The sequence below is a fragment of the Tripterygium wilfordii genome, chromosome 3 (assembly GCF_013401445.1).
Source record: "Tripterygium wilfordii isolate XIE 37 chromosome 3, ASM1340144v1, whole genome shotgun sequence".
NCBI classification, from domain to species: Eukaryota; Viridiplantae; Streptophyta; class Magnoliopsida; order Celastrales; family Celastraceae; genus Tripterygium; species Tripterygium wilfordii.
The window spans coordinates 572,186-586,629 of NC_052234.1; the positions used below are offsets into that span (position 1 = coordinate 572,186).

A 14,444-nucleotide genomic window follows, 5' to 3' on the forward strand; every position below is an offset into this window, starting at 1 on the left:
ATGTAGAATTGAAGAAACAGACCTAGCTGGGCAGACCATTCCAAAAGTTCATATGTGATGATTAGAGGCAAACAGCTAAGTTGTTTATGTAATTAATTACCGAGGAAATCAAATTTACCCTTGGGCTCTCCCAAGACTGGGTGCCTCTAGGACCCAAGACTGCACCGGCTCAGAAAGTCAGAAGTAGTGGTCCCTGGCAAATCGGAAGCAAATAGTGATGTTTGTTCTGTTCTATTTTAACGGATCTTCAAGAATTTACTGTTTTTGGTGAGGAGTATCTTTTGAAATTTGAATTACAGAACTGGAAACTTTGTTTAGAACAATGAAGAGTTTGATGGCTCTAACCCGGATGACTAATCAGCTTTCTCATATAAATCCACCCAGAAAAACTTCTCACTACACCGGGATAAGACCAGAAGTAAAGAGTAACTCTATGGAAATTCAAACCCAGAAAAAACCCAGAATTCTTTGCTTGCATGGATTCAGAACAAGCGGTAAAATCCTTGAGAACTTGATCAGGAGGAGATGGTCTGAAACCGCGCTTGAAAGGCTGGATCTTGATTTCCTTGACGGCCCTTTTCCCGCACAAGGTAAATCTGATGTTGAAGGCATTTTTGATCCTCCCTACTATGAGTGGTATCAAAGCTATCAGGTCTGTAGTTTTTTCCTGTCTCATTTGATTTTTTTTCCTTCTTTATGTTATGGGGTATAGACTATAGAGTCTAAAAACAACAGTAATAGCTGTGTTATTGTCTTAATATAGGATTACAAGGAGTATAAGAACTTTGAAGAGTGTATTGCTTATATAGAAGATTACATGACAAAGCATGGTCCATTTGATGGCCTTCTGGGTTTTTCCCAGGTAAGGTGTTAAGGTAACTTTTTCATTGTGGCATTTCGTCGAATGGGTTACTTGCAATTATCTGGATTTTAATATGGCACTCTTTGAACTGGATGGTGGTCAAGGGAGCTCTTATATCAGCTGCTATGCCTGGAATGCAAGCTCAGGTAAAGAATATCATATCCCCACTTGGTAGAATTGTGAAGAAGATGAGATTGTGTTGGGTAATGAGCATTTATCCTGAATTTTGTAGGGTGTGGCTCTAAGGAGGGTACCAAAGATTAAGTTCCTGATAATAATATCGGGCGCAAAGTTTAAAGGATTGAAATTTGGGCAACCTAAGCTTGCTGCTAATGCATTTTCATCTCCAATTGAGTGCCCCTCTCTTCACTTCATAGGTAAGTTGAAGTCGTCTTAGGAAAACTGTATACTATGTCATTGCATATAGCCTGGCAGCAGAGTTTCAATCTTATTCACATTAACTTCTTACAACAATGAGCATTAATCGTAAGCATTTCGGAACCTATGATAAAAATTATTAGTCAAAACTACTTGAAGTTTCTCCCATCTGGGTATAACCTTTAGATCTCAAAATCCTTTATGGCGGACAATGCTGCTAACTTAAGCTGATAAATGTTTAAGAGCGCATCTCACTTTCCACATTCTTGCAATAACATGAACTGCAGGGGAAACTGATTTTCTGAAGCAAGAGGGAACTGCTTTATTGGAATCATTTGTAGATCCTGTTGTGATTTATCATTTGAGAGGTCATACTGTGCCAAAACTTGGTTAGTAATAATCCTCCAATTACATAACCCTGGATGGCTGGATTGTATCTATGTTTTGCAAGTGTAGTTTTCAATTTTCTTTAATTTGAAATAGCCATTAACATGACAGTTCTCTATCTTTAACTTTCACAGATGAACAGTGTCTGGCGACGACGCTTAGCTTTATTGAGATGATACAACGTATGTTCCCCGGCGAGGAATAGATCCATGTAGGTTTGGAGGTGGCTTTGTTGAACTTGAATGGCATGATATGATCTTTTCATGTCTATAAATTGTTTCTTACTGAAACTAAGAATTTAATTTGGTTATATTTCAGTTTACTTTCGGTTTGAGAACTCAAAAGAAGACATATGAATTCATCATTTTTGGTGAAATTGAATATATATATATGTATACATATTGCAATAAAATGGAGTTTGTCACTAAGTACTCATTGCTTCCTTGTTCAGTTGTTTGAAGGCATATTAAGGAGGATATAAAGTGTCCATTTGATAAACGTTTACGCTAGCTTGTAAACTAGCATAGACCGCTTTATTCAATGCAGCGAATTCGGTAATACAAACGCTACCATATACGCTTTAAAAATATAAACTTCATCAACAAGCTTATTTTGAAAATATGCTCGCGTATGGTAAAATTATCAAGTCTCACTAAACATGGTAGAGCAGTGGAGGCTCCTAAGTTTGGTGGGCTTCAAAAATAGTGGCTCAAAAGCAGACACTATAATGGGCTTTATATGGGCCTGGTCACAAGTACCAGAAAAGCCCAGGAGAGATACTCTTAAATACGCACCGTTTAATCAAGACTCGCTCCATCGTAATTCATTGATCTGATCTAGGGTTATTCCTGCATGTTCGGATTTCATTGAAATGGCGAATCCTTACCGATCCAGGTATGCTGTTGAGCTAAATTGATTGTCGTTCTTGTTCTTGAAGCATCATTTTCGATTTTGACTTCGATTTTGATTTCTTGTTGATTTGATTGTCTGGTTGCAGAGAGGGTCTTAGCTCGAGACCAGTGGCTGGTTCCGATGAGATCCAATTGAGGATCGATCCAGTACATGGGGAATTAGATGAAGAAATTTCGGGTCTGCACAGACAAGTTAAACAGCTTAAAAACGTAGAGTTCTCTAACTGTTATTGCTGCATTAGGGCTTAATTGGTTCCAATTGCGTTTTCTGGCTTGTGAGATTTGATGTTTTAGATGGGTCAAAGAATAAAAAATGAAGACTATTGGGACTAGAAATTGATTTATGGTTTATCTTGTGGCATTGGAATTACTCAAACACTTGTAATGCTACATATAATGCTTTATGACACTTCGAAGCCATTGTCACCTATGAATGCAAGTGCTCGAATCGGTTTCAACCCACTGTTTCTTGTCGTGAATTGGAGGAGTACATTGTGCATTTCCTGTGTTTCACTTGAAATTATGCCATCGTCACAAAATCACATTGCTGAGTAAAGTAAGGGATGCATGTTGCATTCACCTTTTGACATCATGAAACATTTGTATCCATGTACACTTAACTGCATACTAATATGCGGACATTGCTGTAGTGATAGTGCAAGTGTGTAATATGTTATAATGTCAAGAGTGCATTGAGGGGGAAAGGTATCCGGATAGGCTCCTATTTTTGACTGGAATTTGGCAACATTTGTTTCTTAGTTTCATAAATTTTCTGTTCAGGTGGCTCAAGAAATCGAGACAGAAGCGAGAGTTCAGAATGACATTATCTCAGATATGGTTAATCTCTATCTTGGTTACCTTCTTTTATATTTTTGTTTCTTTTAATTTGGGAATGATGTTTGTTAACTTGCTAAAGTAGTTGAGGAAAGCTTATAACTTAATGAAAGTTAAATAACAGAAGCATATAGGGTTTGGTCTATGCTAGTTTAGTTTTTTTCCCCTGATGTCTTGTTGGTGGAATAAGTGTCTCAAATACTGTTTAGGATATAATTAACAGCTCCCCAAATGCACAGCCGCACAGGCATGCACATTTAAAGTCAGAATGTGCCACTTAATGATATTTTTGTTGTTGGTAAATGGGAAAACAAATTGCAATCTAACGAGCCAACTCTTTGTGTCCAGCAAATGCTAATGAGCAATGCTGAATCAGGACTTAAAAATGGCATGAGGAGGTTGAACCGAAGCATCGTCCAGCACAGATCAAATCATATCCTGCAAGTAATCGTTTTTGGACTTGTTTGTTTTATTGTAGTCTATTTATGGTCCAAGCACTTCAAAAGATGAGATTGACGTATTCAGTCAGCTACATGTTTCCTGCCGAAGAAGCTCCTAATGTGCGTAGTATTCTGGTGGTTTTCTCCTTTATATGTACTTGTTGGAGATGCATTTTAGTCATTTATTTACTTGTGAATATTTCAACTCATCGTATATACAACAAATTTATACCTATTTGATTATGAATACTATGTTCGTATTGTGAATGCTTGTGTTTCCCCCTGTATCGTATGATACACAGCCCACGATCTTAGAAGTGCCTTTGCAGGTTCCAAAGGTTTATATATTCTGCTGTTCCATACTTACATGTTACGATGTCGAATGAAACCTGATAGCTCGTTTGGATTTAAGGCTGTTGAGGCTTACTATTTTATGTTGCTTCAACCTACTCACAATCTGGTTAACGGCGTTTCAGTTTATTTACCGGCCTGCAAACTAAAGTCTGGTTAGTGAGTTCATATGAAACTGCTACCTGGGTAGTATGTACTTGTCTGTCGCATATGAGAGACTTTGACGTCTGTCAATTGGGATTGGATTTAATTTGGTTTTTGAATTGGACAATGTTAGAGACTCCCAAAATATCACTCCAAAAGCTCTCCAAATCTATGTGACATTAAAATAGTCATTGATTAAAAACATACTTGTAGAGTCCACTTTACATCTAACACTCCACATTAAATGAGGGTCTTTTGGGGGTCACTTTTTGGGAGTCTCAAGCATTATGGAGAAAGCGGGAAGAGTCTTAAAGCAATAGTAGCTGTGATGACATAGAAGATGTTAAGAAAAGCTGTGATGACATGGATGTTAAGGACTAGGTCAGGCAGGCGTTCATACACGCATCTAGCAGGTCTATACATTTCTCAATCAACCACATAAGCTCAACCATTACCCACACGTACCCAACAGGCCTAATAGCCTAGGCTACTATCTAGAAAATTTGTTAGCTGATTAAGGAATGCATTTGCTCTCCTTATCAATAGATTACAACTCTCATATTTAAGCGATGTGGGATGTCCGTATCAGAAGATGGGTTAAAGTCCAGCGTAGGTACAATGATATTATTAATAATGAGACTTGAACTTAGAATCTCCCGAGTCCATATGATTTCACCCCCGGAGAGATTCACTTAAGTGGTTAGTAGGGAATACTCATTCAAGGACAGACCTCCATTTATCTTCCAGAAGGAAGAACAGAACTCAGTCTCGGTTTCTTACTTGGTTAAGAGTTTGAATATGCGTCATCCTTTACCTTAAATAGCTTTTGGAACTAAATAAGGAGGAAACCCTTTGAATGAGAATGTGTTGAAAAGTTCAAACTCTACTAAATACTAATGTTTATTGTTTAATACTCAATGTCCACATCATTTTATTTTTTTAAATACAGAAATATGCTTGTAGTTAGAATCGAACCTTGAACACACATATGCATAACTCAACCGATTGTCAATCGAGTCACCTCTCGTTGGTTCCATGTCATCTTTTATAATTATCCTTTTATGATAATGAAATTTGCCTACAAATTTGTCTATAAGTTGGCATTTTCTTATTCTAAAAGAAATGGAAAAAAGCTGGCATTTTATTTACAACAAAGTTGAGTACAGCTCCTCCGATCCCTGCCAACACTACATACCTCTTGAAATTCTTCTGTAATCTTTCTGGAATCTAATATTCTAATTGTAGCCAGCTATGGCCAGCTTAATTATATTCATAACTCAAATGAAAACTTACAAAAATAAGGTTTGACTAGACTATAAGGGAGAGATTCCAGCCAATTCTTCGACGCAACTTAACAGGCAGTGATATAAAGGAGCCATGAACTCTTCTCATGAGGTTGACACGTGTATTTCTCAAAACCCTAACGACAAGTGGTTTCCAAGCAAAGCAAGTGCATTGCTTTCAGAAAAAAACAGGGCCGTCGCATTTGATCTCTTCTCGAAGTTCCATCGTCCATGTTCTAAGAACGACAACTAGACATGCACGTTTGGGAGCAACAATTTGTCTTTGTTTACGAACTAACATATTACTTGTTTTTCATTTTCCATCTTTACTTTATATTTGTGTCCCTCTCCCCCAATTATTTCTTTACTTAATTAGTTATTGTAATAGACCATATTGCCCCTTCAGCCATATGTATTGTTATAAATCGAATACTCTTGAAAACAAACATAAATCCAATCTAAACTATTCAAAGAGATATTGTCCACCTTAAAACTAAAATCCGCATAATTTTTGTTAAACGACGTGGGAAATCTCAACACTTCCATGTTCCGTTGGTTAAGGTTATGGGCTGGATTCTATTCACTCCAAATCCAGCCAATTCGACCACCCAATATGTAAATCATGATTTGAATTGAATCCAAACTATCTTATCATCAATCAATTAGACAATTATGAAAGTTGGAAAAAAGTTACTGACACGTGTCAATAGATGAAGATATGTAACACTAGACTTGTCAAAGGAGTTGAGGAGGGTAATATGGTAAAACCAGCCGACCAAGGAAAAAGTTATGAAAAGCTTAACGGGGGGGGGGAGAGTGTATCCATATTGTCCGACTAGGACATCTTTACTCACCCTTAGCAACCGACACATGACCTAATTATCGTGAAATTAAGACTTTTAAACCGGGTCAAAATAAGATAAGATAAACCTCATATGTTATCATTTACCATTCCAACACTTCACATGTACACCGAACAATCAAGATGATGACACCTGTACACTTCGGTTAGGTTGATTTGCGTTAATAGTTGACATGCGTGTCATCCCATTTGTTGAGTTGAATGTACAGAATTCAAGAGTAATGATCCCCCAAATTTCTCCTCATATCACATAAATTATGGACACTTATGAAAATCAAAATTATAAACATATATCATTTTGATATCTCATATGATACACATAAAATTTTATACGTAGAACTCAATATATGAGATAATTGGATACTAATTGGCATCCCCATCATAACCGGTAGAATTAACAATCATATTGGAATATCTCCCTGTAGATTAACATTATTTGATTGATTAATCGCTGTCCATCTAAGGCTCCACTTTCTCCCTCACCCTTTTTATAGTCATCTCCCTCTCAATTGTCTCTTCACTCTCCTCTCTCTCTCTTCAGATTCTCCATAATTATTGAAGATGAATTCTTCCATGATCAAGCTCTTCCTGATCTTAGGTCTCTTGGCCACATCATGCGTGGCTCAGGCTCCAGGTGCCGCTCCCACACCGACCCCAACACCGCGAGCACCGACTCCTGCACCAACTACACCTCCACGGACGCCGACTCCATCACCGACTCCTTCTTCACCACCAGTACCTGCTCCGGCCACACCTGCACCCACTCGAGCACCAACCACTGCCCCGACTCCTTCACCGACCTCGACTCCTCCATCTGAGGCTCCCACCCCCGGCGCTACACCTCCTACAGCACCATCACCATCCTCTCCCTCGTCTGAGCCATCGCCGTCCGATGTTCCTCCCAGCGGCACCTTCGCTGCTGGATGGATCGACAGAATCGTGATCGCCGGAACTGCACTCGCCGGGACTTTCTTGGCAGTGACTTTGGCTTAGAGAGCCGGATTTCCGATTTCAGTGTTTGAGAACTTCTTTGCTAGTGGTTTTTTGTTTTTACACTGTTTTGTTATTCTTATTTTGTTGTGATCGTTGATTATTCTATATTGAATTTGGACGGTTGATTATTTGGAGGATGATGGGTTGCGGGGTTGACACGTGTACCATTTGATCTTGGGAAGTGGTGGGTTGTACATGAGATGATTGGTTGAATAAAACATTTTGCTATTCTTTGTCGGTTTTCCTTTTGTTTTTATTATGCAATAATGCACAATTAGTCAATTATTAAATTATGTGTAGCTAATTATGTCTTGTAATGCGTGTGATTGTTATTAGCTTATCATTAACCTCGAACAACACATTATTCCATTAACCCCAACTCATCAATATATTTTTGGCTTTTTTTTTCTAAAAAAAAATAAAATAAATAAGAACGACACGTTTCAAGTTTGTATATTTGATATGAGATTAGCCTAATTTTGGATCGTCAAGCTGCAAACGAGAAGTTTTTCAGATGATGATAGAGTAAGTTGAATCAAAACTCAGCACATGACCACAAAAGTATTTTGAGTATTTTTTTTTTGATAAGCAGAGCATATATAACCACAACAAAGAAAAATACAACATGGCATCAGAGGGATGGCCTGACAGAGTACAAGCAGCAATTCAATACAAACCATCAAAGTATAATCAAAAAACAATGAAACTACATATCCTCAAATCCCAAACCAGACAACATGATCTGAACTCCTCCCTACACCTCCTTTAGCTAATAGATCTGCAAACTGATTGCCTTCTCTACGGATGTGTTTTAACGAGACTGATGTCAGCTGTAGATTTGCCCACTCCACAACATTCATTAATTGGCTAAACTTTCATGGCACTTCAGCAGCTCGTGTAGCCCAAGAATGTACACTTTGGGAATCAATTTCCACAATGATATTCTTCAAAGATAAACTAGGTTGAGAAACAGTTAAATGCAACGCCTTTCTCAAAGCCATAAATTCTGCTTCATTGGATTCACACACACCAACATTGCACGAGAACAAACATATATAAGCTCCATCTGAGTCCCTTAGAACTCCTCCTATACCAGCTGGCCCTGGTTTTCCAAATACGGAGCCATCAATATTCCATTTGAAGAAACCCCTCTGCGGAGGAGACCAGATTTCAGGAGGCCTAACCACGATAGCTGATACTGGGCGCCAATCTTTCACAGGCTTGCATGACACTGCTAACTGCTGGCTAGAGTATGGGAAGTGTGGTAGTAGGAATTTAATCCAGAGTTGATATCTCACAAATATCATTGCTAGAACATTACCCCAATCCACCTCTTTACCCCTGAAAATTGTGTCGTTCCTTTCCAACCATATTGACCACACCACCACATAAAATAAGATGCTCCATAATTTCCTCTGTAGTCCACCTCTGGCCATGACAGCCCATTGTTCAAACAACTTGCAAATACTACCAGGAGAGCACCAAGAAATACCCCACCAATTCATTATATAGCACCATAATAGGTGAGGACCGTGGCACTGGCAGAACAGGTGATCAATAGTTTCAGGTAGAATACGACAAAAAGGACATACATTTTCAACCCACTGTATAACACCTCTGTTTGCCAGATTATCTCGTGTTTATCTTCTTCAGTAAGAGAGTCCAAGTGAAGAATTCCACCTTTGGGGGCACAAAACCAAGCCAAACCTTAGAGCAAATGTTGTCTGAGGCTGTAAGGGGTAGTAGGCCAGAAGTAATGACCAATTGCTTATATAAAGATATGACTGAGAATTCTCCTTTCACTGTAAGCTTCCAAACCACCTTATCACTCCTATTGGGAACTAGGATGAAAGGAGCTATTTGACCCATCAAATCCTCGAGTAGCCTTTGTTCCCATTGGAACAACCTCCTCCGCCTTTGTAGTCTCCATTCCCAACCAGCAAACCCCCAAAACCCCATCTGGTCTATATTACATAATTTTTGTAGTGAGACATTGAACAATCTTGGGAAGGATTCACAGAAAGGCCTATCACCAGACCAACAATCTAGCCAAAATCTTGTTCTCCTCCCATTTCCTACAGAATGTCGAAATTCCTGACAAGGCAACACTTCTCACAATGGAACTTGGACTGGACAGTAGACTATGGATATCCTTCCATAGCATGGATGGAGATGCATTGACAGGTAAATTAAGCAGTTGTTGACCTCTTCCCGAGTATTTCTCCATAATCACCAGCTTCCAAAGTGAGTCATTTTCAGATAAGAACCTCCATATCCATTTGAACATTAGTGCCTGGTTTTTGAGACATAGATCAGTGATCCCTAATCCTCCACACTCTCTAGGCTTCAATACCTGTTGCCAATTGACTAGGTGTAATTTCCTCCTTTCATCAGTATCCCCCCACAAGAATTTTCACTGGATCTTTTCAAGTGTCTTAGCAACAGAGACTGGGATTTTCAAGGTTGACATGAAATATAGTGGTAGATTAGACAATGCTGCCTTGATCAAAGTCAGTCTGCCTCCCACTGAGAGTTGTTTTCCTTTCCATTGTGCTAATTTACTCCTGAATTTCTCCACCACTGGTCTCCAGGTCTTGGAGAACTTAAAATTAGCCCCTAAGGGCATTCCAAGATACTTTATAGGGAGTGATTCCATCTTACAATGATATTTCAATGCCAACTCCTGCACTTGCTCTTTGTCTATACCTATACCCACCAAAGAGCTTTTCTGAAAATTTATCCTTAAACCAAACATCAATTGGAAGCATCTCAAGATTCTCTTTGTAGCCATAATATACTCCTCCAACCCTTCACAAAAAACAAGGGTGTCATCTGCATACTGCAGGTGTGACACAGAAAGACCTTCATTTTTTATCCCGATGCCTTTGAGCATGCCTACTTCCTCTGCCCTCTGAAGCAATAGATGAAGTCCTTCAGCAGCTATGTTAAACAAAAAATGGGACAGAGGATCTCCCTGCCTTATACCTTTCTGCATGTCAAATTCCTTAGAAGGTGAACCATTAACCAAAACTGATACCCTGGCAGTGGACATACACTCCCACATCCAAGACCTCCACTTAATGCCAAATCCCATTCTGCTCATTACAATATCCAAGTAGCCCCAGTTCAGTGAGTCAAAGGCCTTCTCCATATCTAAGTTAATTATGAATCCACCATTCCTCCTTTTCTTCATAGTGTGCACCAGTTCTGAGGCTATTAAGATGCTGTCCATAATCTGTCTCCCTTTTACAAAAGCAGTTTGGGAGCTACTGATAATGGATGGCAGAACTGTCTTTAATTTCATTACTAGAGAGATTCACAATTACGGTATCAACCACTTGATTTATTGTACTTTAGCCACCATGGATAGTATATTAGATCTTTGGTAAATTTGAAGTATTGAACCATTAAAGTTGACTAAAAGACTATTAATGTATTAATTATATTGGCAAAACGGGATGAGACGTTACTGAACTACCATGGCTTATGGGCTAGGCTTACTATTTGAATTGGAAATTACATATCTTCATTCTCTACCTCTCATGCATTATCATCAACCGTTAGTGAATTAACGCTATCCTATTGATTTCGGTCTAACACATCAACATATGATATGAAACATCAGGGCTATTGAATAATTTCTCGTTACGGGCCTCCATTCCACAATTTTAATGTGAATGAACGATAGAATGTCAAAGTCGAAAATATTTTTGGCCTTTTTCAAGAGTTGATGAAGAATAATGATTTAGCGGGTAACATTGCATTTTCGTATCAAAAGTATATCGTAACATACTTTAATAATTAACATTCACTCCACCTAACAACTCCTTTTAAAGTAAATTTAAACAAACAAAATTCACTCCTCCTAATCGCATTAACACGCGGTGAGTCCACGTAATCTCATTAACACTCGAAGAATTGTATGTGTTGTTTTTTTTATAAGTGAGAACAATATCATACAAGTTTGTCATTTACACATTCAAAACAGTCCTAAATTCAAAGAGTTAGATCTACGGGCTCATGAATTGTGTTTTGACACCATGCTAAACACAAATGGATAGGTAAGGGTCTTTTTTCTATATGGATATACATCATTTTGTTGAATGACAACCTGAATTCGATCAATAGATTATGACACCATATAATGCTGATTGTGGATTTTAAAGCAAATTATACAAAATAACAATTTCAATTCCTTAAAAAGATCGGCTTAAAAACACAAAATTAAATAGGATTTGATTTAAAACACATCCATTCCATAACTCAGAACTCGGTCCCTAAACCGAGCTGACTCACTTACTGACATAGAAATGGCATGAAAAGGTTAAAGAAATTACAAGACTTTGACTTGATTTTCATCATCAACCCATCCTTCGTCTCACTAATCAAAACCCAAAGACTCTCAATGAAATCCTTCTTTCTTGTGCACACCGCAAACAATTTCTCCTTGCAATCCTCCAGCCTCTTCAATACACAAACAAAATCGACCGATTCATCAAAACACAAGCCACTCATTCTCTGATTCACCTCTTTGACTCGGAACAAAACTTGGTTTATTATTGACAAGTAATCCTCACCCACCAAACCCATTACCCCGTCCACCAATTCGTTCCCGTGAATGTGCAAAAAATCGGGTCTTTTGCAGATCTCTTCCAGCAAACTCACCAAGGAATCAAGCTCTTTGAGTAAATCAGGGTTCGTGAGTAATGAGACTCTCTCTTCGTCTCTGTCTTTGTCAATGATGCTTGATGTGGAACAGAGGAAGAAACCCAAGATTCTAGACGTGGACAAGAGATGTTCAAGGTACAGAGCATACCTGTTGTAATTCATAATCGATTAGCAAAATGAATACTAAAAGATTACAAATAATGGTAAATTACTCAAAAAGTAGTAGCTAAAGCCTTACCATCTAACCCACGAAGAGAGCTTCCGCTTTAATGGCGATGAATGATCTCTGAAATTTGACAAATTTCGACCGCCGGTGGAAGGGTACATGGAGAGTTGATCTTGGATTAAAAAGCTTCCATGTCTGATTAATGTGGTGCACGGTGATTAGGCACTGGAGAGCAATGGAGCAGTCACGAGTGATCTGAAGACGGTATCTGAGGGCATCTATGGCGGCGGTAGCGGTGGCGCGTGAGCTGTGGCCGTAAGAGATGAGTTTGTTAAGGTACTTTTGATTGGGAGGATTGAAGGAGTTCTGTGTTGTGGCTCCGGCAATTGGTAAGTTGAGAGCTGGTTTTTTGGAGTAAGAAATGACTGCTGCTTTGCCTTTGCTTTGAGAGGCCCCCATGAGAAAATCAGAGAGAAAGTGCGAGAAAACAGAGAGATTTTCAGAGTCGGAGAGACAAAGGTCGCGTTTGATGATGGATGTAATAAGGGGGTCTTTGTCTTTTTACAAACGTGAGAGGGGTGGTGCCGTGGTGGTATATGTATTTTACCCAAACCATAGACATGTCAATAACATGAAAATGCACCTATTTATGGTTGCATATACTCCAATTGGTATTTTATTCTGTATCGATAAAGATAACAGAAAAGTAAAGTCCTAACTACTGGTGGTTCCATAAGCATCTTTCAACTTATATTCCAAACTACTGATGTAAACCATCGATTACGAGCGATTTTATTTTTTTGTTTCGGTTTTTTACGTGAATTTAATCCATCAATCAATCGATTATCTATAATTATTTCAATCGGTTCTAAGTAAATTTTTTTTTAAATAACCGATCAATTGAATCTATTTAATTGTACGATTTTTTTAAACACTCCTATTCCAAACTTGTTTGGACCATTCTTACGGATTTGCAAATCAATAGGAGAGTGTGATTTTAAAGATATCGAGGATGGAGACGGTAGACAGACTCTTCCATTCTCGTATCCCTTGACATCGAATGCACATCATTTGTCCACCTCTGGACACATTCTTTATTCATTCGAAGAGCTTGAGGTTTCTTTAGGATCCATGAGCTACCATTATGGCATTATGTATCATGAATTGCAATCAAGTCGCTGATACTTTAGTTAGAAGATTTAAGAATTTCATTTAATGGGTATCGAGTTTCGTTGGAAAAGTTTATATATATTAGTTGATGAGGCAGTAAATACAAATGATGTTTGAGTTTTTTTCTTTTTTTGAATGAACAATTGGGTCATTCATATTCATATAAATAGCATTTGAGGTCAAGCTGACTGAAAGTGGAGGGTTACTAGTCATTTGTCAACAACCTAACACCAAAAAATAAAATAAAAATTAACCCACTGGTATACTATAAAATTGCAGACTTGTTGGCAGTTTTTACTTTATCAAGAACATGTAAAATATTAAGTGGAATAATGTTAAGACTTTTCATATACTCATCTCATCATTTTTTTCAAATTGGTGCACATATGATATTTTTACATTTCACCTCTTAAGAAAATATTTTTTTATTGCATATATTTAGGTTTCGTTTGGTGCATAATTTAAAATTATATATATATATATATATATATATATATATATATGCTAGAATACCATATGCAAATTTGAAAATCAGCATTTCAAGAAACATTTTAGTACCTTATTTTCCATCATTTTGAAATGGAATCATTTGACTAAATTTCATTTGAAAAAATATCCGAAATATCTTACCTTTTTCGTTCAATTACCCTAAGTACCTTCATTTTCATCTTATTCTCATTTTCACCTTTTTCATTCAATTACCAAAATGATAATTTTTTTAAATATGTAAAATTTGAGACATTTCTTCAGACATTAGAAATATCTCAAAATTTTGATGTATTAAATATGTAATATAATTTTAATATGTTTTATAATGTAATAAATGTTTACTCAAGCCATGTTCCTTCTTTGAATTGTGGAACAATTAGATATTTAATTTTTTTTATAATGGTCAAATATATTATACTCTTAAACGTATTTGTCATAGCATTTTGAACAATATATAGTATTAACATAAGGGGGAAAAACTGATCGAGAGACTAAGTTGAAACAAA

At 37.6% G+C, this 14,444-nt stretch overlaps 3 protein-coding genes and 1 pseudogene across 3 annotated transcripts; 3 read left to right on the forward strand and 1 right to left on the reverse strand.

Annotated features, from left to right (window-relative positions):
• Positions 1 to 210: 210 nt before the first annotated feature.
• Positions 211 to 2,055, forward strand: LOC119995223 (esterase OVCA2-like). The gene is made up of 6 exons (XM_038841660.1): positions 211 to 652; positions 764 to 862; positions 967 to 1,008; positions 1,095 to 1,239; positions 1,528 to 1,629; positions 1,762 to 2,055. Exons 1-6 carry the CDS (start codon positions 323 to 325, stop codon positions 1,830 to 1,832), a joined length of 789 nt encoding a protein of 262 aa, XP_038697588.1. The 5' UTR covers positions 211 to 322; the 3' UTR covers positions 1,833 to 2,055.
• Positions 2,056 to 2,408: 353 nt separating this feature from the next.
• On the forward strand, positions 2,409 to 4,079 carry LOC119995103 (bet1-like protein At4g14600). Its single transcript, XM_038841483.1, has 4 exons — positions 2,409 to 2,521; positions 2,625 to 2,748; positions 3,319 to 3,375; positions 3,721 to 4,079. Exons 1-4 carry the CDS (start codon positions 2,499 to 2,501, stop codon positions 3,880 to 3,882), a joined length of 366 nt encoding a protein of 121 aa, XP_038697411.1. The 5' UTR covers positions 2,409 to 2,498; the 3' UTR covers positions 3,883 to 4,079.
• Positions 4,080 to 6,947: 2,868 nt separating this feature from the next.
• Positions 6,948 to 7,687, forward strand: LOC119995047 (classical arabinogalactan protein 4-like). Its single transcript, XM_038841408.1, has one exon. It carries the CDS (start codon positions 7,014 to 7,016, stop codon positions 7,443 to 7,445), a length of 432 nt encoding a protein of 143 aa, XP_038697336.1. The 5' UTR covers positions 6,948 to 7,013; the 3' UTR covers positions 7,446 to 7,687.
• Positions 7,688 to 11,657: 3,970 nt separating this feature from the next.
• Positions 11,658 to 12,898, reverse strand: LOC119995294 (annotated as a pseudogene).
• Between the last annotated feature and the right edge of the window lie 1,546 nt (positions 12,899 to 14,444).

Bases quoted from the DNA above. Each gene is read 5' to 3' on its own strand.
- LOC119995047 (XM_038841408.1), top strand. From the start codon at position 7,014: ATGAATTCTTCCATGATCAAGCTCTTCCTGATCTTAGGTCTCTTGGCC.
- LOC119995223 (XM_038841660.1), top strand. From the start codon at position 323: ATGAAGAGTTTGATGGCTCTAACCCGGATGACTAATCAGCTTTCTCAT. The intron at 1,009-1,094 runs GTAAAGAATATC...TGAATTTTGTAG, and splicing joins TGCCTGGAATGCAAGCTCAG to GGTGTGGCTCTAAGGAGGGT. The intron at 1,240-1,527 runs GTAAGTTGAAGT...CATGAACTGCAG, and splicing joins CCCCTCTCTTCACTTCATAG to GGGAAACTGATTTTCTGAAG.
- LOC119995103 (XM_038841483.1), top strand. From the start codon at position 2,499: ATGGCGAATCCTTACCGATCCAG. The intron at 2,749-3,318 runs GTAGAGTTCTCT...TTTTCTGTTCAG, and splicing joins AAGTTAAACAGCTTAAAAAC to GTGGCTCAAGAAATCGAGAC. The intron at 3,376-3,720 runs GTTAATCTCTAT...CTTTGTGTCCAG, and splicing joins ATGACATTATCTCAGATATG to CAAATGCTAATGAGCAATGC.